The sequence below is a fragment of the Phalacrocorax aristotelis genome, chromosome 6 (genome assembly GCF_949628215.1).
Source record: "Phalacrocorax aristotelis chromosome 6, bGulAri2.1, whole genome shotgun sequence".
NCBI classification, from domain to species: domain Eukaryota; kingdom Metazoa; phylum Chordata; class Aves; order Suliformes; family Phalacrocoracidae; genus Phalacrocorax; species Phalacrocorax aristotelis.
In genome coordinates, this window is record NC_134281.1 from 854,063 (window position 1) to 875,788 (window position 21,726).

At 47.9% G+C, this 21,726-nt stretch overlaps 1 protein-coding gene across 2 annotated transcripts; it reads right to left on the bottom strand.

Annotated features, from left to right (window-relative positions):
- Positions 1-135: 135 nt before the first annotated feature.
- Positions 136-21,694, bottom strand: LOC142058423 (cullin-associated NEDD8-dissociated protein 1-like). Of its 2 annotated transcripts, none has more exons than XR_012660977.1 (15): positions 21,497-21,694; positions 18,319-18,462; positions 14,735-14,889; positions 12,850-12,973; positions 11,944-12,200; positions 11,244-11,349; positions 10,424-10,572; positions 8,430-8,722; positions 6,986-7,127; positions 4,210-5,715; positions 3,741-3,836; positions 2,870-3,039; positions 2,598-2,758; positions 1,793-1,900; positions 136-1,609 (listed from the first exon to the last, which is right to left on the bottom strand). XR_012660977.1 is itself a non-coding variant. In XM_075095569.1 (15 exons), the coding sequence occupies exons 1-15, from the start codon at positions 21,562-21,564 to the stop codon at positions 1,382-1,384; spliced, it is 3,711 nt and encodes a 1,236-aa protein (XP_074951670.1). In that variant the 5' UTR covers positions 21,565-21,694; the 3' UTR covers positions 136-1,381. The 2 variants fall into 2 exon arrangements, 1 of the variants encoding a protein (XP_074951670.1); XM_075095569.1 differs by having other exon boundaries at positions 2,598-2,762.
- Between the last annotated feature and the right edge of the window lie 32 nt (positions 21,695-21,726).

Below are 21,726 nucleotides of genomic sequence, written 5' to 3' on the forward strand. Positions count from 1 at the left end.
CTGCTGGGGTTCCACAGACGGCGCGGCTCCGCTGGGACCGCGCTGTGAGCCCGGCTGTCCGCGGTGCACTCGCAGCAGCGCGCTTCCTCATGGTGGTCACTTGTGACACGTATTGAGTTCAGGAGTGCACACAGCTTCACAAGTGTGATTTTATTTTTTACACCACTCGAACAGAATGGATGTTGTTTTACACAGCACTATAAATATTTTTCACATCAAACACTCTAACAAAAAAGGAGAAAGGAAAGCTTATTGCAGCTCCATGGCTATAAAAGTGCAGCATGGTGGCCTCGTCCCCTACATTCGCTGTTACATCCTCTCTGTCTTTTAAGGCTTTTTTTTTCCCCCCCTATGCAGAGCAGGATTTGAACACAACAGCTGCTAGGGAGTAAGTTTTCAAATGACAGAAGGGTGAGCGTGGGCTGCTCGTGTGCTTGCACCTCTGGCGAGTGACTCCCAACGCTTCCCTGACATTGAAGTACTGAATCCCGGCCTTCCTGCAACTGTCTGGGCACTGGCAGCAGCAGAGCTCGGCCTAGATCAGCGCCCCCGGGGCTGCTCACTCAACCCAAGCACCGAGCTGCTCCAAGGGGGACAGATAAGCCAGTGGTAAATGCAAAGAAAAGCTTAGTGTAAGGTTTGATGCTGTAACAATCGCGTAACCCTTCTGGAAGACGGCTGGTTGAGGTGTTTTGCAGTTGAAACTGCAAAGATGGAAGTCGAGCGACGTGGCTTCGTGCTGCCCAAATGCCGCAAAACCACTAAGCTGCAGGTGCCCGGTGTGAGCTGCACCGGGTGGGAGGCCTGGGTCGCTGGGTAACGGCCGCCCCTGCGCAGCTCCTGCAGCTGGGCTGGCACACGGCTCCTCTCCAAACCAGGGCCTATGGTTATGATGCTCAACCCTAATCAAAGACGTGACTTCTAGCTTTTAGCCATGTTATTTAGTGAAACAATATACAAATACATTCTTCAGGCAATTTGGGGTAGAAAGTGCATGTGCAGTGGTTAAAACAGTTTTAAACTATTTTTCTTTGTACTGAAGTAAGGAAGTATTTCAGGCAGTAGCTTCCATTTCTCATGGAACCACAGTAAATTTCGATTGCTTTGTACGCACCTTAAAAACTTGCCAAAAAGTCTGAATCCTCATTGTCCGACCCCTCCCCCGCGTCAGGACGCATCTCCCTTATCTCACGCATCCCGCTGCAGTTCAGCGAGGCCTCCGGAACCAGCCGTTTTCTCCTGTTGGCGCCCCGTGCCTTGCAAGTGGCTGTTGCAGCAGAGACCCGCTCGATGGCGTTCCTCCTCGGCCTGCCTGCGGCGGCTCCGCTCGGTTAATGCGTTGCGAGGGCAGGAAGGTGGCGGAGTGAACAGGCGGGTCATCTTAGCTCATGTCCATCGACTCTGAGGTGGGTAGGGTAGCAGAATCTTTCTGAATGCTCTCAAAAAGTGATGCCATTTCAGGATTGGATCTGATCTGAGATGAAAACTCAGCCATCACTGGACTTTTCTCTACTTCAGGGATGGTCAGGAGAGCAGCCACTGCTCTCATGGCGGATCGCTTCAGTTCATCCTGCTTCTCAAACTCCTGTTTCACAGAACCAGCTTTTACCTGCAAATCCAGAGTGCCGGTTTTAGTTGGCATTTAGAAAAGGGAGTGGAGGCACAAAGAATCGGGCACGCCAGCAGAGACATAGGCAAGTAGATCATTCTCTAACCAGAGGAGTGTGGGGAGCAGGCTGCTCAGAAGCAGCGAGAGGCGGCCGACAGCGTGTCACACACTGCCTCGTCTTACCTTTGTGGAGCAAGTTGCCCGGAGTGGCTCGATCAGTCGCTCCAGCCGCTGCAGCACGGCGTTGGGACAGAGCGTGGACAGCCGAGCCAGCATTATGAAAGTCAGCATCTAGACAAAGGAGGAAAGAAAACGGGCGCTGTCTCACTGCACCCTCCGATCCCCCGGGCTTTGGGCGTGGATCCTCTCTGCTGAAGCCCGTGGGGCCGTTCTCCCTGTGGGGCTGTGCTGTACCCATACCGTGGGGGGCTTCCTAAGAGCTCTGGTTGTATCAGAAAGGCCCCGCTGGCAGCCAATGTACACGAGCGGCCTGGCGGGTCCCAGGTGCGCGGGGTGCCCTGCGTGCGGGCGTCTGTAAGGGGCCGACAGCCTTGGAGAGAAACAGCGGCGCTCAGCACAGGGATGGTGCCATTCCTGCACCCACGTCTAAGCGGAGGTAAATCAAGCAGTAGCGTGAAAAGGATGTAGCACTTCCTATTAAGCCACGAGGCCATCAACAATCGCAATGATTATTTTTTTTAATATAGTGTCACTGGCCACGCCAAGCAAGGGACAATCGTAAACTGAAAGGCAGAAGAAACTTACTTTAGGCTGAAGTAAAATTCCTATAAAACCAGCTGCACCAGGGCTGCATTTTCAAGGCCACCACGGTCAAACTAGAGCTAGACAATGCCAGCTGGAAGGCTGCAGCAGCTGCAGGGCACTCTGTGCTGTGGTGACACACCAGCTCAGTTCAAGGCCAGGCCCCCCGGGAACAAGGAACACCAGTGAGGTCACCGCCCTCCGGCAGTTAAGGCACAGCACGTACCCGAATGTCGTAGTGATCCTTCAGCCCATCCTCCACGTGGTTCAGGTACTCGTAGATATCCAGCCGGTCAAGGCAGCTTTCCAGCAGCGTATACATGCATTCAAAAGCAGCCTTCCTCACGTCAAGGCCATCATCCACCGTGTGCTTGAATGGCCCCATTTCTACCTTGAACAAGGGGAAAAATACAGCTGTCACCTGATAGCAGACAGGGTGACAGCTTCGCACGCGCCGAGTCACTGCCGTACTGCACCCAAGCTGAGCTAATGACATACCTCCCGGATGAGCTCCCTTCTGACCTTCGTTTCGTTATACAGGCTGGGCAGAACCGCGTTCAGTAAATCTCGGATTAAAGAAGGTTTGTTGTGAGCAGCAGAATTAAACATGGCTAAAGCCACACGTCGAACGTTCAGGTCTGGATCCTGAAGAGTTTTTAAGAAGTCACCTGTGGGGTAAGATCACACCAGTCAGTCCTGCTGCAGTGTTTTAAAAGTATTCTAGAAGTATGTCACATGTATTTCAAGGAGCCTAGTTACGAAAGCACCTGTACTAAAATAACTCCAGAGGCGCAGCCTAAGAGAGACGTTAGAGATGCTTTCCCTCCTTTTTTTGGGATATAGCAGATGGAAGAAACACGACTTTTGTGCATTTGGGCATGAAAACAAACTGCACGATTCTAGCTACCTCATCCTAAAGTCAAATCAGCAGCTTTGGTACTCAAGGAAGTTGGGTTTGGTTTTTTTTCTTGCTCAGCTCTCATCTGCTCAGACTTCTCTGAAACAGGAGGCCCAGTTTTATACAACATATCTGAGATGCAGGCTGCCTAGATATAAGAGCCTTTTAATGTAGGTTATATTACACAAGATCCTTGTTGTGAGATGCTTGAATCATAAGTTCAAATGCAGAAGAAACTTATGCTCCCTAAAAAACTCCGCCACCAATGGAACATGGCAAGAGCAGGGTATCGGAGCATTTAACAAGGACTCACATGGCAGTGTTGCTCTATAATCCCAAAAGCAGAGAAACACAAGATGACAGCTAAGTGGATTAGATGAGGTTCACATAGGTGTGAAAATTCCCCGAGCTGCTGGTGACGCCTAACACGTCTCGTGTCCCCAGCTCACGCTGCTATTTGTGCTAGCTTACCTATGCAGCCTTTCAGGAGAGCATCAATAGGCTGAGGCTGGTCTGCAATTGTGAATTTGACTGCAGTTACCACTGTGCTCCGGGCGTGTGGAGAGCCTGTGATGAAGGTGGAAAGAAAAAACAGTGGAAGATCAAGAGACAAAATCATTGCTGTAATTTTGAAGTGCATATTCTGCTCTTGGTTACATTACACATGCATTCAAGAGGTAAGAGAACAGAGGATTTGTCTTAACCTCCTCGTTTAGTTCCTGCCCCAGCAAAGCCTCCAAGCATGGTCCCTGTTCCTAACACTCTCCTGCACCCTGTGCAACCCAGTGCACCTCTGATCCCGCCTTGCAGAGATCCCTCTTGTTCCCTTCTCGCCTCTGTGGACTGGCTTTGCTCCCCGCTGAACCCACCAGCAGTTTACAAGAGGACTTTCCAGCAAAACAAGGCACTTCCCCACTCTCACCATTACCCTCCCCATTACCTGATGACAGCTGTTTCTTCAGCTGGGGCAGCAGCTCAGTGGGATTCACCAAAGTCAGCTTCCCCAAGCATTCCGCCACCACATTGCGCGTCCCTTCCTCTGTGCACTCACAGTGCTTGAAAAGCAGAGCCCAAATATCCTCCACGTACGGTTTGAGCCCATCAGTTGGGGAGGAGCTGATGACTTCTTTTAGAGAGTGCAGCAGGAGGTACTGTCTCTTGGGCTGGCTTCCGATCTCTTTCAGCATGAAGGGAAGATACTCCTTAAGATTGCCAACACTGATGTTCCCCAGTGCGTAGGAAGCAGCGGATTTCACCTCTTCGCTGGGGGAAGCGAACGCTTCCAGGATGACAGTTTTGAGCTCTCTCTGAGCACTGAGGTTCATGGTGCGCCCCATCTCTGCCAGCGAGAGGAAAGCTAGCACTTTAACAGCAGAGCTGGACTTGGGGTTTTTCACGTCCTGGATAAACTGGTTCACTATGGCAGGGGCTTCCTTCGGGCAGGCTGAGGACAGGGCTGCCACGCACTTGGCGACAGAGTAATACGCCTGTTTGTGCAGCGTCACTGAGGCCCCGGTGGAACCCGAGGAGTGAACAGGCGCGGTCAGCTGCCTCATCAGCTCCGAGTAACCCATGGTGGGCGTCTTTGTCAGAACCAGAGCTTGGAAGAAGTCTATGATAGCGTTCAGCGTCCCTCCCTGGAGCAAAGGTGAGTGGACAAGCTGAAAGATTTCAGCCAGAACTGAACCGCTGATCTTAGAGACGCAGGATGGATAAGCCTTAGCTAATGTAGTAAGGAACGTGGTAGCCACCTGGGAAACATGCATGTCATTCTCAGTAATTAGAGCGGGGAGCTCCGTTAGGACGGACTCTATCATGGCAGGCTTGAGGCTGTCACTGTAGTTCTTCACCAGGATGTCCAGAGCAGTCAGAGTGCTCAGTTTCAAGGCACGTTGATTCTTTCTCAAGAAGGAAGCTAGAATGGGGAAACCTTCCCCTAGAATGGGTCTTAAATCTATTTTAAGTGGAGAACTAGCAATTAAGGTTAACGCTTTGACTGTTGTCAATCTGGTGATTTCATTTTTGAGCCTCTCCAGAAATATCTTCAAGGTTGGCTGGAGGTCAGTGCTTAAATGGTCTCCCAGGTTGTAAATGATTTGTCCCATGCAGGAGATAGCGCGCTCTTTCACCTCCTGGTCTATGTCAGCTGCCTTCAGTCGCTTCAGAGTACCAGGAAAAAGGTCCTTCACATAGGGCTTGGCATCAAAAGTGCAAGGTTTGTCCAAAGGCCTGATAACTTTCACAAGTTGCTGAGTAACCAGCAGAGCTTCTGAAGTGATCTTATAAAAGGGGTCTCCAATACAGGTCACCACAGGAGGTAGCAAGCTTTTGATATGAGGATGAAACACCTCCGGCTGGTGGTTGCAGAGAAGAACATGAAGGAAAGACAGTGTATCAATCCTCATGTTGGAGGAGCTGGATTTATCGGCCAAGGAGAAAACAATACCTGTGCAGAAGAGACAAGAATGATTGCTGTCTTATTTCATCAAGTGGTCTTTATCAAACCCGCTTCCCCCTCAAAAAATGGACACAATCAGAATCTGTCTTCTTTCTTTCCTCTCCCCACCCAGAAGACACATGCCATTAAAGAGAGCTACTCTCCTTACTGTGCTGCCGCTTTCCAGGAAGTGGCAATTCAGACAAAACTGCTCTTTGTGGCAGCCCTGGATGGATGGCTACGAAAACTTTTTAAAAAGTTAATTCAAAAAGTCATCCTGGGCTGAGATGAGAAGGGATGGTTAGTCAAGTGCAAGTAAGTATGACAAAATGGCGCGGCATTAAGACTGAGAAAGCTTAGTCTCAGCGCCAGGCACTCCAGGCAGCAGGAATGCCCCTTCAGGAGTTATTCCTTCATACTTCTGCGGGAAGTCTTTAAAAAAAAGAAAAAAACAAAACAAAAAAAAGAAAAGCAAAGAAGCAGGGGCTCTTATGTTTATCTTGTTTTTACAACTTCTGTTAATACTGTTTGGAACATAAGTGTGGACCATTAAAGATGGACTGCCTTTGTAGAAGGGAGGTACTTCCAAGTCCAATTTCTGTGGCACATATTTGTGCTTCCCAGAAGACTTAATGAGAAACATTTACAACAATTCTGTTTGCCACCCCTGGAGTCATACCCGACTCTTGGTTTGAATGGTTTTTTCCAATCTATTAATTCATAAGAGGGAGGCGCAAGGATCACGCCCAGAGACAAAACAGGAGACTGGTTTTTTATTTACTGTACGGTCACACCAAAAGCAAAGGCAGGACCGTAGTATCACAAGCCTTCAGCAGTGTGGGATGCTTCATTGAACCTATAGGCAGGAAGGCTCAGAGAGAAAGGTGGCAGTGCAAATGAAACAGTCGATACAAATAATTTTTAAAAAGGCCACTACATTTTGTAAAAGAAAATGTCACTTGTGTCTCAGCAGGCTAGCAGCATAATCCCAGCGAGTTTCAAAGGAGGCTGGAACAGGCCCTCCTAAAAGCATCTCTTCAGGGCACTGTAGAAACAAACTTGATTTTCTTATCCTGGGCTTCAGTGGTAGACAGAAACCAGGACTGATCTGGGAGCTGCTCAGCACATCAACATGGAGCAGAACTTCATGTGTATGTCCTGATGCTGAGCAGAGATAATATACAGGAATACACCTGGAACGTGCAGGCAAGGAGCATACATGTCAGGAATGGATTGATCCAGCCCTGCTCCTTCACCCCCAGACCACAGAAGAGTTTACCAGGGACTAGTGCAGGGATGTGAGCTGCCAGGCAACCAGGAAGAACATTGGCCAGTTCTGTCAGGAGGCTGAAACAACCCTGTCTTGATTTGATGCTCTTTTCTTTGAGCTGCTTGTGCAAGGCCTTCACGATGTTGGGGACCTGCAGTTTGGAAACAAAAACCAGAAGGAAACACATCAGTCATGCCAGCTTCCAGCGCACAGAGCTGCGCTACCAAAGCAGCTTGCTCAGCTGAGCCACTCACAGGGAGGCAGCAAGGAGCAGTGCACCTGCTCACCGGAGGAGAACGGACTGGGACAGACTACAGGACAGTGCACGTGAAGAAAAGATACACAAAGAGAAGACCCGGAGGGGACTATATTCTTCCTTTCCATATTCTACGAACAGACTCCTAAGCAGCCCTTCCCGAAGCTGGTGTTATCCCCTAACACAGAAGCAGCGTGTCAGACCAGGACACACGGCTAACAGAGCTTAGAATTCTACGATTCCTTCCTGCTCTACTGTATAGGATCTAGTCCCATCACTACATTTACACTTGGATGCCCTGCCGGTGTTCCAGTGAAGTCAAAAAACAAATCACAGGGCTGAGGTGCAAGTTACTGAAATAAATATCTTGTACATATGATTTATCAGTGATGTAATTATATTTTGGCAGGGATTTTCATCCCTCCTGCTTCAGGGACTTACCAGTCAGCAGTAACATCGGCCAGAAAAAGCTGCTCTCATGGTCATGCTACTCTATAACTACATGGTTATTTCCTACATTTGTCTTCTAAAACGGCACGTGTGGACCACAGCGTTAGCAAAGATCCTGGGACAGGCCGATCAGCACGCGTGGCTAAATTATTCTGACTGTAATTACTCCAGCATATTTCTGAATTAAAGCAGTGTGTCAGAAAAATTGCTTCCACTATTGTTTGTCTGATCAGCAGTGATGTGCAGCCTGCGTGCACCACCGCAGCAAGCTACCCTGGAAGCCACCGGCCATTTTCCCACAATGAACTGAGTTGCATGCTCTCATACACCTGCTGACCAGATCCAAACCTTACTGAGCTTCCAGTGGCTTGCTCTGGTATGCTTCTGCCACGATGTGTTCAGTGGCCGCTCCGAGCAGCAGCTGGAGTAACCGTCAGGCAACAGACTGACACCTCACCCGAAGGCTGACCTGCCTCATACAGTTTCGCACGTGCCAGAGGCTAGCGGAGGGGGGCAATGCAGGTTCACCTCAGTGCTCCTGCACTGGTTCGGCGCTCTCGCCCTGGGAATGGTGGGAGACAAACAGTAAAGGGTCAGCCCTCAGGATTTGGTCCCCTCTGGCGGCATGCCCAAGGGCTCCTTCAGCTAGCTGTGTTCTCAAGCTTCACTACTAGGCATATTAATCGGTGGCATGGCATGTACTTCATTGCTTTCCGATTTAATCCAGCCCCCCATCCCATCACACACCTGGTTCTGAAGCATTGTCAGGGGAATATCATCTTTGCCAGAGGCATCTGAAGTATGCAGCCAGCTCTGAATGGGCAGCGTTTGCTTCAGCAAGGAGATATAAACACTGAAGATGTCAGCTTTGACGTTCTCCTCCCTCTCTTTGAATCTGCTTATCAAGACCGGGGAAAGAGTTTTGTAGAAGTCCTGAAGGAGATCATGCCTGCTGCTGACAATGGCCTCCAGGCACTTCGCTGCAGACCTGCGGACTTTCCAGCTGATGTCATCATCGTCGCTGTACTCATCATCGCTTTCTGGAAAGAAGACAAGGGAAAACAAGGTGCACCGTTACGACAAAACTGGAGCTAGAGGATCACTTGTTCCTCAGAGCTTCCCCATGCAGCTGATCAAAGAGATGCCAGTAACTCACACACACCTGGGAACATGAAACTGTCCAGAATAGCCCGTCCCACAGACGTCACTTCCAGCCAATATGCTGCCAATATTACCAGGGCTGCCCTGCATCAGATTATTCTGTTCCAAGTAAGAGCTGATGGAGAATAAACCGTACCCCTACTGGCCACTTCAGCTCAGGCATCAAGGCTTTTGTTTCGAAGGGAGAATGAGGTTCCCAGATTTTAAAACCAGAAATATGTAAATATTTGTCTTAGCAATTCCTGAACGGCACAAAACAGCTTAACAATTTACTATGCTACTGGCAGAACATGTAAGATATTCTCCAGAAAGCCAGCCAGGATCTTACTCCAATTAGTATGAAAGTAAACAAAAATGCCTTTCTTCCAGGGATCTTGTTCTAACTTCTGCTCTTAGCTGCCACACTGTGTGCAACTATAAACAGAGACATGGTGAAATGTTGTCTACAGCTAACAGGCATTAACCCCTCCTATCTGACCAAGGCTCAACACCCACCTCAGAGTAAACACGATTCAGAAAATAAGTGAAAGGTCTCTTCTGAAGACAGTATCAGATTGCTTTCACTGATGACCAAGACTTTTTAGTGGTGGACCAAGATGTTTTTAATGGTGGCACTTCTGAGTGTTCAGGCTGGTAGCTTTGCTCTCTTCTGCTAAAAAGTAGTAAAAATAGCTACCTTATAGTAAAAATATAATTGCATGGCTACTATGTTTGTAGGCTGAGTTAAGTTGCCTTGAAACCATTACATCAAAATTGCAGGCTTTCATTTAAAATAGCAGTTAAGCACATACCTCTTCCTGAAAAAAGGGGGAAAAAAAAGCAACCAGCGTCTCACAAAGAGGGGCACAAGTGCAGAAGTACCAGCTCTGCAGCCTCTCGGTGACTGCAAAGACGAGCTCTGGCTGGCTGTTATGCCCGGGAACAGTGCGTATGTGTGGAAAACAGCCCAGCAGGCAGAGAGATAAGAGGAAGCAACGCAGAAAACAAGAAAAAGCTGCAGCCTGACAAAGCAGCGTGGTTCTGACAAACCCCGTCAGGGGCGCTGGCTGCGACAGCCTGAAGTGCTGCTTCCTTGCCTGACCTCTCCTGCGACCAGGGAGAACAGGAGTTCGTCCAGCCTTGTAAGTAAGTGAGACCACATCAAAGAGTTCTGATTCCTTTTCTAACCAGAGTAAGCTACAAGTGCTGGCTGCTGCCTGGCTAAAAAGGGTAACACGGCGCAATACCCCAGTAGATGCAGTAAGCACATTTCTAGATCTGCCTGTAACAGTGCTTCCTTGGCCTAACTCTCCACTAAGCTAGTTCAGAGGTCAAGTTTCAGTGCTTTCACTGTCGCCTAAGGCAGGCAGAGACCTGAGACTTTGTCAGAAAGAAGTAAAACTAACAAACTCGGAGTTACTGCTGGAACCTTGCACATGCAGCTATATTATTACCACTGGTAAAGTGAAATAACCCATTTAAAAGAGCTGACTGTCTTGAAACAGATCTGAAAAGTAGCGCCACAGGGGGTGAGAAAGCAGGAAGGGGAGAAATGTCAACCCAGTGTTCTGCCGAGCACAGTCATCCTCACAAGCAGGCACCTTGCTCTTCATCCTCCCCATTTTCAGTTTCCATCATCTCCTCCTCTTCCTCCTCCTCATTATCATAGTTGTAGTTTGGGTCAAAGGTGATGTACTTCAAACATAACCCCATCACATTAGGGATGTGAGGGTCAATTTCCTTTGGGCACCTATCACAACAGACAAAAATCCCAAGAGTTAGTAAATTAAAGACTAAGCAATTTTAAATACCCAAATAACAATATTCATCTCAAAAGGATCCCAAAATGCTTCGCAGACTACATGAACATTTTGTTAACATGAGTTAAACCAGAGCCACTCCTTCCTGCTGTGCACAAAGCAAGACCACATTCCCCTGGGGAGGATTTCTGTAAGGAAAAAAACATTGCCTTCACTACCTGGTGGAACCCTCCCTTCATGCTGAGAAAACCTCAGCAGCTCTGCAGGAATCCTTTTCCAAGACAAGCAGTAAACGTTTGATCAAACAACAGGAGAGCTGCTGAGCTGCAGCTCTTCTGCCTGAGCCCCCCTTCCTGCCTCCCACTCCCTCCACACATGAGGAGCGAGGCAGTTCCCTCTTGACGAGGAATGCACCAAGGACAAGGAAAACTCCCGCTCCCCCAGAACCAATCCAGAAACGCACTCTCACACATTGAAGTAAGAGAGCTCATAACTCAAGCCCAGTTCTACATGTAAAGAAGGGATTTCATTTGTGAACTGCCTTTCCCAACAGGAATGCGTATAGGAAGGTACTCGACCCTGGATGCTGAATGTATAGGTATTTACACTAGAGGACACTGATGCACAGGATGGTACACAGTTGTTCCTCAAAGGCACACACCTTCTCACGAAAGACTCAAAGGCCTGAAAGCAGTACTCTCTCAGCTCGTCATCTTCCACGTTACAGTACTGAACAATCAGAGGAATTATCTTCTCCAGATGTTCTCCTGGGAAAGACAAAGTAAGCAGCAGTGAAAAATCATTCCAGCCTTCATTCATCCAAGCAGCTACCAGTTCAGCCATCTGCCGCTTCCTTCGTGTGCCTGGCAGAGCATTCCTCCCCTGGACCTCGTGCTCCAGCCTTGCAGGGACTTTCAGCAGATGACCCCCTGCTCCCTGTCTTCAGCCCCTTGCTGGCGTTTCAGTCATGGAAAGAGCTGTGATTAGAAATCTTCCAGGACCTGACTGCAGCTCTGGCACAACTTTTAGACAAGTAATACAACATGCTGCTCTCTATTTCTCCTCTCATTTAAAATCGGGTGAATCCACTGACCTAATTTGCAGAGGTGTTAATTCAGACCAGGGAAGCGCTGCAAGACCTTGAGATGAAATCACTACAGAAGGGCAACCAGAGCGTTACTCTGGTGTCTCCTCCCTTCCAAGTGGAGATCAGAGAGCCAGGTCAGGACCACAGAGGGAATCAGGAAGCACAAGCCACTAATATGTTAGAAAGAGAGTGAGCACACTTCTTTTACCACTAAAAGGAGCTGCTCTAAAACACATGCATGTTTCCCAGCGTCATTTCAAGCTACTTGTCCTACCTATGCGGTGTCCAGCCTGCCTACTGATGCCAGCGACACACTGAATGTACGTCCTGGTAGTAGAAGTAGACTCATTCCTCTTCAGCTCAGCAAGCAGATGCTCTGTGAGCTCTGAGAAGATGTTTCCGCTGCAGGTCAAGACAAGATGACCCAAGGCAATGATGGCCCTTTTACGTACTGCCAGCCTGGGGCTTGTCAGCTGGGGAAGGAGGCAGTTCAGAATGGAGGAATGGAAAGAGTAGAGTGTTCCCCCTAGTCTGCAACCAACAGCACAAGACAGAAGTTGAAAGTCAAAGCCTCAGAGGAAAAGCCTTCTTGTCAGCAAAAAATGTAAAAATCCTTCAGCTATGAAGACTCCATGCATGTGGTGGGGAGAGAGAGGAAAAGGGAGGGTTTGGCGTTTTGGTCCGAACACCGACTCATTCTGTGTAACACAGGGAGAGGTTATTCGTCTCCATCATGGAGGACCTTGATTCTGACTGTGTCCTTCTGGATGACCTGGGGATTTGTCAATAATTTCCTGCATGCAGTTGACATATGACACTGTCACTCTGACTTATGTAACGAGAGAAAGAGGCAGCCAGGAAAAAAAAAACGCGTGTGTGATCAGATCACAGGGCTAAAATAAACTTCCCTAATTTGCCCTCTCCCTCCCTGCATTTGTTTGAACTGAGCCTTTGTGGGACCCATCACCAATTACTGCTATTCCCAAGCACTGAAGGGCTCAGCATGTCGTCTCTCATCTCTGCTGGGAATCTGCTCTGCTGAGATATTCCCCAGTGGCAAGCAACCCAAATCCTTCATTTTTAAGTCCTCGTAGTAGGATTAGGAAAATACAGAAATCAAAAGCAAACACATATGCAGCCCCCCGCCGTACACAGCTGCCAGAAGGAAACCCTTTGGTACCTGCTCAGCATATCTGACAGGATGTCAAGAGCCTCCAGCTGCACAGATACATCCTCCTGCTTGCCAATGGCTCCTGTCAGCTGGGCCGTGATCTTTTTGCACACATTTGCTGTCATAGTGGAGCCTGCAAGAGAGCGATTTTTCCCCACTGTCAGTTATAAAGAAGTCTTTTTACTGGTATGAACCATTTAATCCCTCCTGCATTTAAAAAAAAAAAAAAAAAAAGAAACCACTGCTGGGAGACCTAACGAGAAAGGAGTCAACTAGCTTTTGCTTGGGATGGTGGATACACACTGCAAACAGCGAGGTATCTCCCTCTGCGGTATGACGTGTTAACTATTTGGAAGAAACTTCTCTTCTTGGAGAGTGTCTTTTACCCTAAAATGGCCTGGCTGTCTCACAAGCAGCTCCCAGGCCCGTGCAATGCAGGGAGCAGGGATGGGTGGGAAGGTTCTGGCATGGCTATTTTCCCCATTTTTAACTTGAAAATGGTCAGTTTCAACATATTGAGGCTTTTTCCATAGGAATAGCAGTCTTGACAGAAACTGTTTCTCAGCTCCACGATGAAATTCAAGGGTAGAACTAGACAAATCTGTCACAAAATAATATATAACCCAGGTTCAAGAAGCTGTTGAGATTACAGCCACAGTCTAGAATCTCAACCTCCCACAGATCAATGTCTAGATACAAGTTTAGCCTTCATGCTGGGGTGTGCTGTCCCAACACCAGTTTTGGTTGTGGCTTTTTCTCAGCTGGTTCAGCGCAAAGCATAAGCAGCTTCAAATTCCAGAAACCTTTCAAAGGAAGGGACAATTGCTTCCCACCCCATTCTGAACAGCCTCCGTGATGCAACAGAGACAAAGCAGAAGCGGAATGTCCTTGGAGCATCGTTAACTGCCGTACAACACTGAGAAAGGAGCCTGCCTCAGGCACAGGCTGTTTCTTGGACTACTATTTCAAACCTTCCCTTTGCTCTGGACAACACTACAGCAACAGCAACCACATGGAGCGGGGCTTAGGGTGAAGAAAGCACAGGAGGGTATGTCCAACCCCTCCATTTTGCAGCAAACCCACACTGCTTCTCCTGCCTTCTACCCACGCAGTGTCAATCCCGTCCCTGAAGCAGGCGACTTATCTGTTGCTACCCTCAGTTTCAGTTCATGTGACGTATGTTAAAGAGTTCTGAAAAGATGGCTCACAAGAGCTTAACATTCTGCAGAAATTGGAAGACGAGTTCAGCAAGTATTTGCACACTAATTCTAGTTCTCCTCCCAACCTAAAATCCAGCCGCCTGGCAGCAGTGCCACGGCCACCCGCTGTGAAGGAATAACAGATACATGGCTGCAGAGGAAACTGAAATCTCTGGGAGCCTCAGGTGTCTCCTGAATAGCTGCCGCATTTCTGGGACACGTAGTACCGAACGCAGGAGAAGCAGCCAGGGTAGCGGTGGCAGCTGGAAGACTCAGTCCAGCCAGGCTGTGGACAGGAGGTGGTGCAGTGCTGGCACTGCTGAGACCACGCAGGGCAGTGGCATTGCTGATGTGGAGACCAACAGCCCTGCAAGACTGCCCGCACAGCAATACCTTGACGCACACTGAATGCTTTAGGATTGCTGTAAACAAAAATGGATTTCCCCAAGAACTCAGATGCAGTTTCAGACTAAAGTATCCTCGGGGTCACCAGCTCAAGTTTTCATTTCATCCCATCTTTAATTACCTCGGTGTCTCAACTTCTTCTATCTCTCCTCATTACTTCATTACTAGTCCTCTAGCAGGTAAATAAGGAATCTGTAACTTTTAGGCCCTGCAGTACACATTTTCCTCTGTTTCCCAGAGGCTGTGACTCCCAATTGCCTCAGTCTGAGAAACAGGGACAGACAATTTACCTGTAGAAGCTGGTGGCAGCTCGGAGATGACTGTTTTCAGTCCAATGCTGGAGATATCCCGCAGCTGTTCCTTGTCGGATAACATGTTTGTACACAGCGTATCCACGATGGTTTCCACCTGGTACTCCTTCACTTTGCCAACCAGTGGGCCCAGACTGTGGGAGGAGAGGCCAGTAAGAATGAATGGGAAGAGGGGTGTTTTCCACCATCAAAAGGGATGCTCAGGCTCACTCCTCCTTAAAGACAGCTCAGCCCTAAGTGCAAATATTACCAAAACATCAGTATCGAGTACTGATGTCTTGCAGCATGTCATGTCCCTAGGATTACATACCCTGGATTGTTGCCTCAGTTAACTCTCTACCAGACTTCAGTGAATTTTAGATCAGATTTGTAGGAGGACACTTCACATCAACTACTGCAAATGTGAGGCCAGTTAATATCTTACTCGAAGGAGCAGCTCAGAAATTATGACACAATTAATTTGAACCAAAGCAAGCATGTTACACAGTGTAATGGTCAAATCTACAGTCAGATTTTGGAAAGAAAAACCAAAACAACCATCAAAAACTGACTTACAGGAGGAAACCCCAAGTGGGTTTTCAGAAAAAATTAGCTGCCTGTTGCCCTCTACCATGCATGTGAAAACCTCTACCTGAGCCAAGGCTCAGAATTACAACCGAGGGAAGACCACTCTCTTTCCCCTGCATTTTTTAGAAATTATTATATTAGAAAAACTTTCTGTTAATAACCTGTGTTTCCTGCTGGTAAGTTTGTATTCCAAATTGTACATACAGTGTTTGTCGGCATTTGTTTGCAACTATTTATTTTTGTATCTTTACAAGGTAACTAGCTAAAATGTGAAGTATTAACTGTATTTCAGCAGGTCATGTCACGGCTTTCCATCCCTGACCAGCTGCACGTAACTCTTTGAATTAAGGTAATAAATTCAAAATGCACTTTTTCCCTGAATAGCCTGTATCCCTTACTAAGAAATTGCTGTTTCACAGACAGAAAATCTGGTGGTTAGAATTTTCAAGAGAAGCAAACACAGATGAGTGGAAACTTGATACTGAATAGAAAGTTCCATCTTCTTGTTTTAGTGAACATCCACAGAAAACGCTTTGAGCCCAGCCTCAACCGTAACAGCACACCACTTTTCTGCAGGCGGAGTGAGCATGCCCACGGCCCCATGACCCACCAGCGGCAGCGATCCATGCCCCAGGCCCCCGCGGCTATGCCACCCCTCCTCTCCCACTGAATGGTCTGCCCAGATGAAGAACCGGGGCCCAAGCCTGCAGGTTAACACCACTAGGCAATTCTTCATGCCCGGATATAGAAGCGCCTTTGGAGGGTTTGGGCCTGAGCAGAGGGACTAGAGCATGCTAGGGCTCCCTATGCTGCATAATGCTGGGGCAAAGCCACTGATCCCTGGGGACCACCATCGATGCGACATGTCCACAGGGCTCAAAAGGAAAGGCTACCAATTGCCTACAGAGTACAAAAAGAGACAGAGAGACCTGTAGGGCTTTCAGCATACCCTTCTTTCACTGAAGCTTACAGGCAGAAGAGGTTCTGCTCCCGACAGTCACTGGTAAAAATCCCTGACTGCAGTGGGAGCTGAAGAGCACTGTCAAAACATTGGCCTTGATGATTTACATTTTCTTAAGAGCTTGTACGAGAAGACATAGTACTAGTGCTCTACAACATTTATCGCTGGACAGAGTTTATAAAATCCTGGTACAAAAATGCATCTTCTGTCTTCTTTTTCTCTCTTCCTTTTGGCATAGCTCCAGTAATGCAAACTGTACGGAACACCTATGCACAGGTAGTTATCTCCCTGCTGGCACACCAGAATCACCCAACAGCATGCTTAACAAACGCTGTATGTGCAGCGTTTCCCAGAGTACACAAAGCTAACTCACACGCAGCCTGCTGTATATTAGACTGTTCCTAAGTTCAATAATTGGGACAATAACGGCTGTTTACAGTCTGAGTAGCTACTCTGAAATACAAGAACTAGAAAAGAAATACTAAATAATAATAAGCTTTGTGCACGTCCAGATAGTGTTCAATCTCACACTTCAACACACAGAAAAGAACCGATGGTTATCCCTGTTTTACAGACAGAGACACTGAGGCACAGAGAAGCTAAGGAACTCGCCTAATCTGGAAAAAAAAAAAATCACAGAAACAGAGCAAGTTTTTGTATGGATTTCAAATTTGTGAGATTTTTGGGTGTGAAATGTGATTTCAGCATTCCTCTGAAGAAATAAGATCATGGTTCTAGATGATAAAATCAACCGCAAGACCTCTCAGTAGTTTTCCAACTTACTCCTGAATCCTGATGCGGTCTGCACAGATCCACGCTTGGGCCTAATCCAACTGCCACTGTCCTTCAAACCATCACATTTCTCCTTCTTAGGGATCCCTGCCACCTGGCTGGGAATAACTGACTGGACGTTAACTGCTTTAAATACCTCCTTAAGTACAAAAAAGAAATATTACCGGTTCCATCTTGAGGCCTTCTCATTATCACATTCTGGATGAATTAGAGATCGTAACGAGTACGGACTTATGCCTAATGCAACCACAGATAACCAGGCAAAGAAATGTGGATGCTGAAAAGTGCCCAACCATTTTGCTTTAAAAAAAAAAATAAACAAACCCAAAGCAGACAGAGACAGGAAGAGGGCCAGACAAAGTCAGGACAGTGGGAATCAGAAAGGGCCAAAGGTCACAGGGGAAGTACAGGGATAGAAGCAATATGTAGTTAAAAAGAAGGGAGTATGAATAAGATCCACAGTAGGAAAAAATACAGGAACCCAAAGCTGTCTTTAAATGGCCCACCTTTCTGGAGCCCTGTGCGTGAACTGACCCATTCAGTTTCATTTCTAGAACGAACACTCCCATTTAGACACGCTGGGGCAAAGAGACAGGAAAGAACACGTCAGCAGTAAGATCACTTCATCAGTTGGTTCAGTATTAAAGGAACCTTCTGCCTTTTTCATTTGGATTAAAAAAGCATGGAAGCGGTCAAAGGCAAAGCAACAGCACAGGCTACACTTGGAGTCAAAGCAGGGAAAAAACCCAAGCGCATTATAAACTCTAATGAAATTGCCCTTGAAGAGCCAGATTCGGACCTGAAATTCAGATGCCAGTTTGGAAGGGCTATACACATTTAGTACCACCTCTATCAAAGACACGACCACTAGGAGATTCAGCACTGGATTTCAAAGCCTGAGAAAGGAGAGGAACTTGATGACCCAAATCTTAAACTCAGCTTCTCTCTGAAGAAATAAAATCTTAGGCATGCTACTTTTATTATGGTAAGATTCATAATATAAACACTGAACTACTTCCAAAATTACCTAACACTTCTACAAAGGTATCCGTGTGCTCACCCTTCCTCAATATCAACAGAGAAAGAGACTGCTGTGCCCAGCATGGGCAGGAAAGCCCCTGCAAAGGGAGGTTTGAGGAAGGTGCCGACGCTGCAGGGCCAGGCTCCCCTCTAACGCACTCTCTGCAGTCTGTGACAGCTTCATTATTGCCAAGGAAGATGTAATTACTGCCGAGGCTCTTACCACTTGACAGCAAGGTTCTGTACTTCTCCATTTTTGTCCTCCAGCAATTTCAAAAGCATTTTCACAACTTTTTTCTCGCTGTCTTCATCTAGTTTTATCGAATCTTTCTGCAGTTCCATCATCAGGTCGTTGGTGGCCATAAACCTGAAAGAACATACAGAAGTGGAGTGGCTGATATACAGACATAAACGCATCGCCTTTGCATCACTTCGGACAACGAAACTTGACAACGAGTGCTGTATGAAACACTTCCCGAGTAACTTACAACCATTTACACCGTCCTGAGCAATAAGGTACAAAGAATTATTACTGTCCTGCAAGTGGAAAACTCTGGTAGAGGCAGCGGTGAAAAGGCTTTAGCTAAGGAATCTGTGAAAATAAGAAATATACCTCCTCTCCTTAAATACATAACAGAGATGGGGTAAACTAAAAGCCTAAAATTGGCACCCAGTTTGTGTATCTTTTTTCTGTGACTAAATAAAGATGGTTAATGATGCTAGAAAAAAATCATGGTAGTTTTTTTCACCAATTGCCAGGCCTCGGAAAACCAGCCTAGGGTCTAAGAACGCACCTGGCTGTGTTCTTTGTGGCTTTTTTAGCACTGATAGTATGATCCCACACATGGAGAAGGGAATCAAGTTATCAAGCTCAAAAATGAAAAATGAAGTCATGACTCCACACAAACTGTACCTTAGAAGTTCCCTAGGCTATATGTAGATTGCTATTGTTCAGCCCAGCCAGTTTGTTTGTATCCTTCTGCTCCTGGGAGCCCTTACTAATCCAAACAGTTGTGTTATCCGCTCTCACCCTCCTTCCTTGCTTAACTCCCTCCCAAAGTTTTGGGTTGGTCTTTTGTTTCTGTTCTAGAGAAAAGACACTAAACAACTTGATACGCTGAGGCATCACTGGTGATGGATGCAGTGCTGTCAATGGTGTGTGAGTCTTTTTTATCACTGGGGTCCAAAACAAATCGTAGCTGCTACACCTCTGCCACAGCTTCCATTGCTGAAAACACTTCTTCAAAAGCTACTTTTTTCCGGGATATGTGCAACTTTGACCACCCCAGTTCCTACTTCTGATTCTCTGGTGTCCCTTTAAGAAGCACTTATCTGCTCTTCAATCCTTACCCACTGTCCAATTAATTATACTCACTCGATTAACAATGTAAGATAATGTTTTGCACAAAGGAACATTTCTGATTGCACTTTTTTCTCCCACGAGCAAAACCAAGCCAGTATCCATCATTCCAGCTCAGAAGGAAAAACAAAATCCCAGCTGACTGTTAGTCAGTATAATTTTCTGTCAAGGACAATGTCAAAATGGATATTGAGAAGTTCTGGAAAGTATCTATTTTCCTGGGAGCTGGAAACATAAAAGATGCTAGTATAGAAGTCTGAGGTTCTGAGAAATTTAAGTGTGGTTATCGTATATTAGCTCCTTTCTAATGTTAGCCCCAGCACTGGGATGGACATCTTAAAGGAACCACAGAGAAGCTCTTCCCTCTTGTTTACCAAATGACACCTCAATTTTAAATTAGGCTCTGATGTAATCCATTCAGCATGTAAGAGCCCTCACGTACCAGGGCAGCATTCATGCCGCCAATCTGCGAGCCTGCTCCTGAGCAGCACCTTGGTACCTCTGGGACGAGGGAGTGCTGTGGTGTTAGATCGCCAGCCTGAAACCCAAAATGAGGACAACAGAGGGACTCTGACCTAGAACATTAACAACACGCAATCTGGTTTTGATTCTGCAAGAGCTATTAAGCTGCACTTGCAGTTCAACGTCTGCGTAGAACAAGCATGACCAATTATGGCCACAGGCTGAGCAGAGTCTTCTGTGGCACCACATCCAGCTTTTGACTCTCTACCTTCTGCTGTCCTGCCCACAGGGCCTCGGAAACGGGCACACGGATCCATTTATGAGAGGGAAGCACGTGAAACCTGGTCCTATAACTGGTCGTGCCACTGAAGACAGGCAACGGGCTCACGTTGACCATGTGCTGGGAAGAAACGGCCCTGGAATATCTCTACAACGTGACACATGCCCCGTGTTGGGCACATCTTTTTTGGAGTATTAACCGTAAATTCTCTGAATAAACTGTGCAACCATTCCATCACTGACTTCTTTAAAATGTACCTATTTTAACAGCAGGAAAAACTCAGCAGCCTCTGCAAAAATCAACCTAATTTTAGGATATTACTAACCCCTCTCTGCTAAAAGACCTCATAACATCAAGTCTGGCAGAAACATTACCTTCCAGGCTGATACTGAGAGAATGATACGCTCATGGGTGAAATCTTTCATATTTGTTAGTTTTAGCAATTTTTTATTAAATACCAAGCCACTGGCTCCACCCTAAAAAGATGTCACTTTTTTCTGCCGACATAAACAAAGCAAATACAAGAATCTCAGTCGTGTTCGGGCGGCATATTTTCCAACGGCACAGAAATAGTTCTTAAAGCAACCTGAGCACAGCCAATATCTGCAGCATCCATCACCGGGTGACATGGCTGCTTGGGCTGGTGTCTCTCAGCCTTTTTATTGCACTGACCATGTAACCTTCTAGCGGAAAAACAAAGTAGTATGTCAGCATTTTTCCTACAATGTTCCTCATTTGCAAAACAAATAAAAATTTGAAGTCTAGCTGTTAAGGCTTTTGTTCCCCCTTCCACTCTGCTTCCTCACTTCCACTACGCAGCAACCTAGGTGAGGGAGGGGAACGCTGGTGGTTTCCGCACAGCCTCCCCCAGCCAGAACAACACAGCTGGCGTGAAATATTGTCAATAAACCTGATTAATTCGTCTGATGTAGAAACACCCAGCACACCTTCAGTCAGGCTTTCCCATCAGCAGGGTCAGGGACACCCTGCCTGCTCCTGACGCAGAGGGTCCCCTGGTGCGAGGGGGATCCCATGGGAAGGGCCTCCCGGTGCGAGGGGGATCCCATGGGAAGAGCCCCCCCGGTGCGCAGGGGACCCCGTGGGAAGGGCCTCCGGGTGCGAGGGGGACCCCGTGGGAAGGGCCCCCCCGGTGCGAGGGGGATCCCGAGGGAGGGACCCCCAGTACGCAGCGCCCCCCACTCCCCCGCGGGAAGCCCCCCGCCGCGCAGCCCCCCCCGGGCGCTGTCCCGGGTGGCCGCTGTCCGCACGGCCCTGCCCGCCCCGTACCGCGTCCCGCACCTGAAGTCCTTGTCCGTGGAGGTCATCTTCTCCAGCAGGCTGGAGATGTGGTAGGAGACGCTGGCCATGGCGGCGGCGGGGCTGCGCGGGAAGATGGCGGCGGGCGCAGGGGCCGGGGTCGCGCCGCCGCCGCCGCCCGCCCGCTCCCCTCAGCGCCGCCGGCCGGGCGGGCGCCCCCCCGAGGCGGCGGGGCGGGACGGGGTGCGGCGGCGGCCTCCAGGGGACCCGCG

What these genes read in the sequence shown, in the direction of transcription:
- LOC142058423 (XM_075095569.1), bottom strand. Translation starts at nt 21,564, where the DNA reads ATGGCCAGCGTCTCCTACCACATCTCCAGCCTGCTGGAGAAGATGACC. An exon ending in GAAGAAACAGCTGTCATCAG is followed by an intron (nt 3,837 to 4,209) that starts GTAATGGGGAGG and finishes CCTTCATCACAG; the next exon opens with GCTCTCCACACGCCCGGAGC. An exon ending in TCTCCTGAAAGGCTGCATAG is followed by an intron (nt 3,040 to 3,740) that starts GTAAGCTAGCAC and finishes CTTACCCCACAG; the next exon opens with GTGACTTCTTAAAAACTCTT.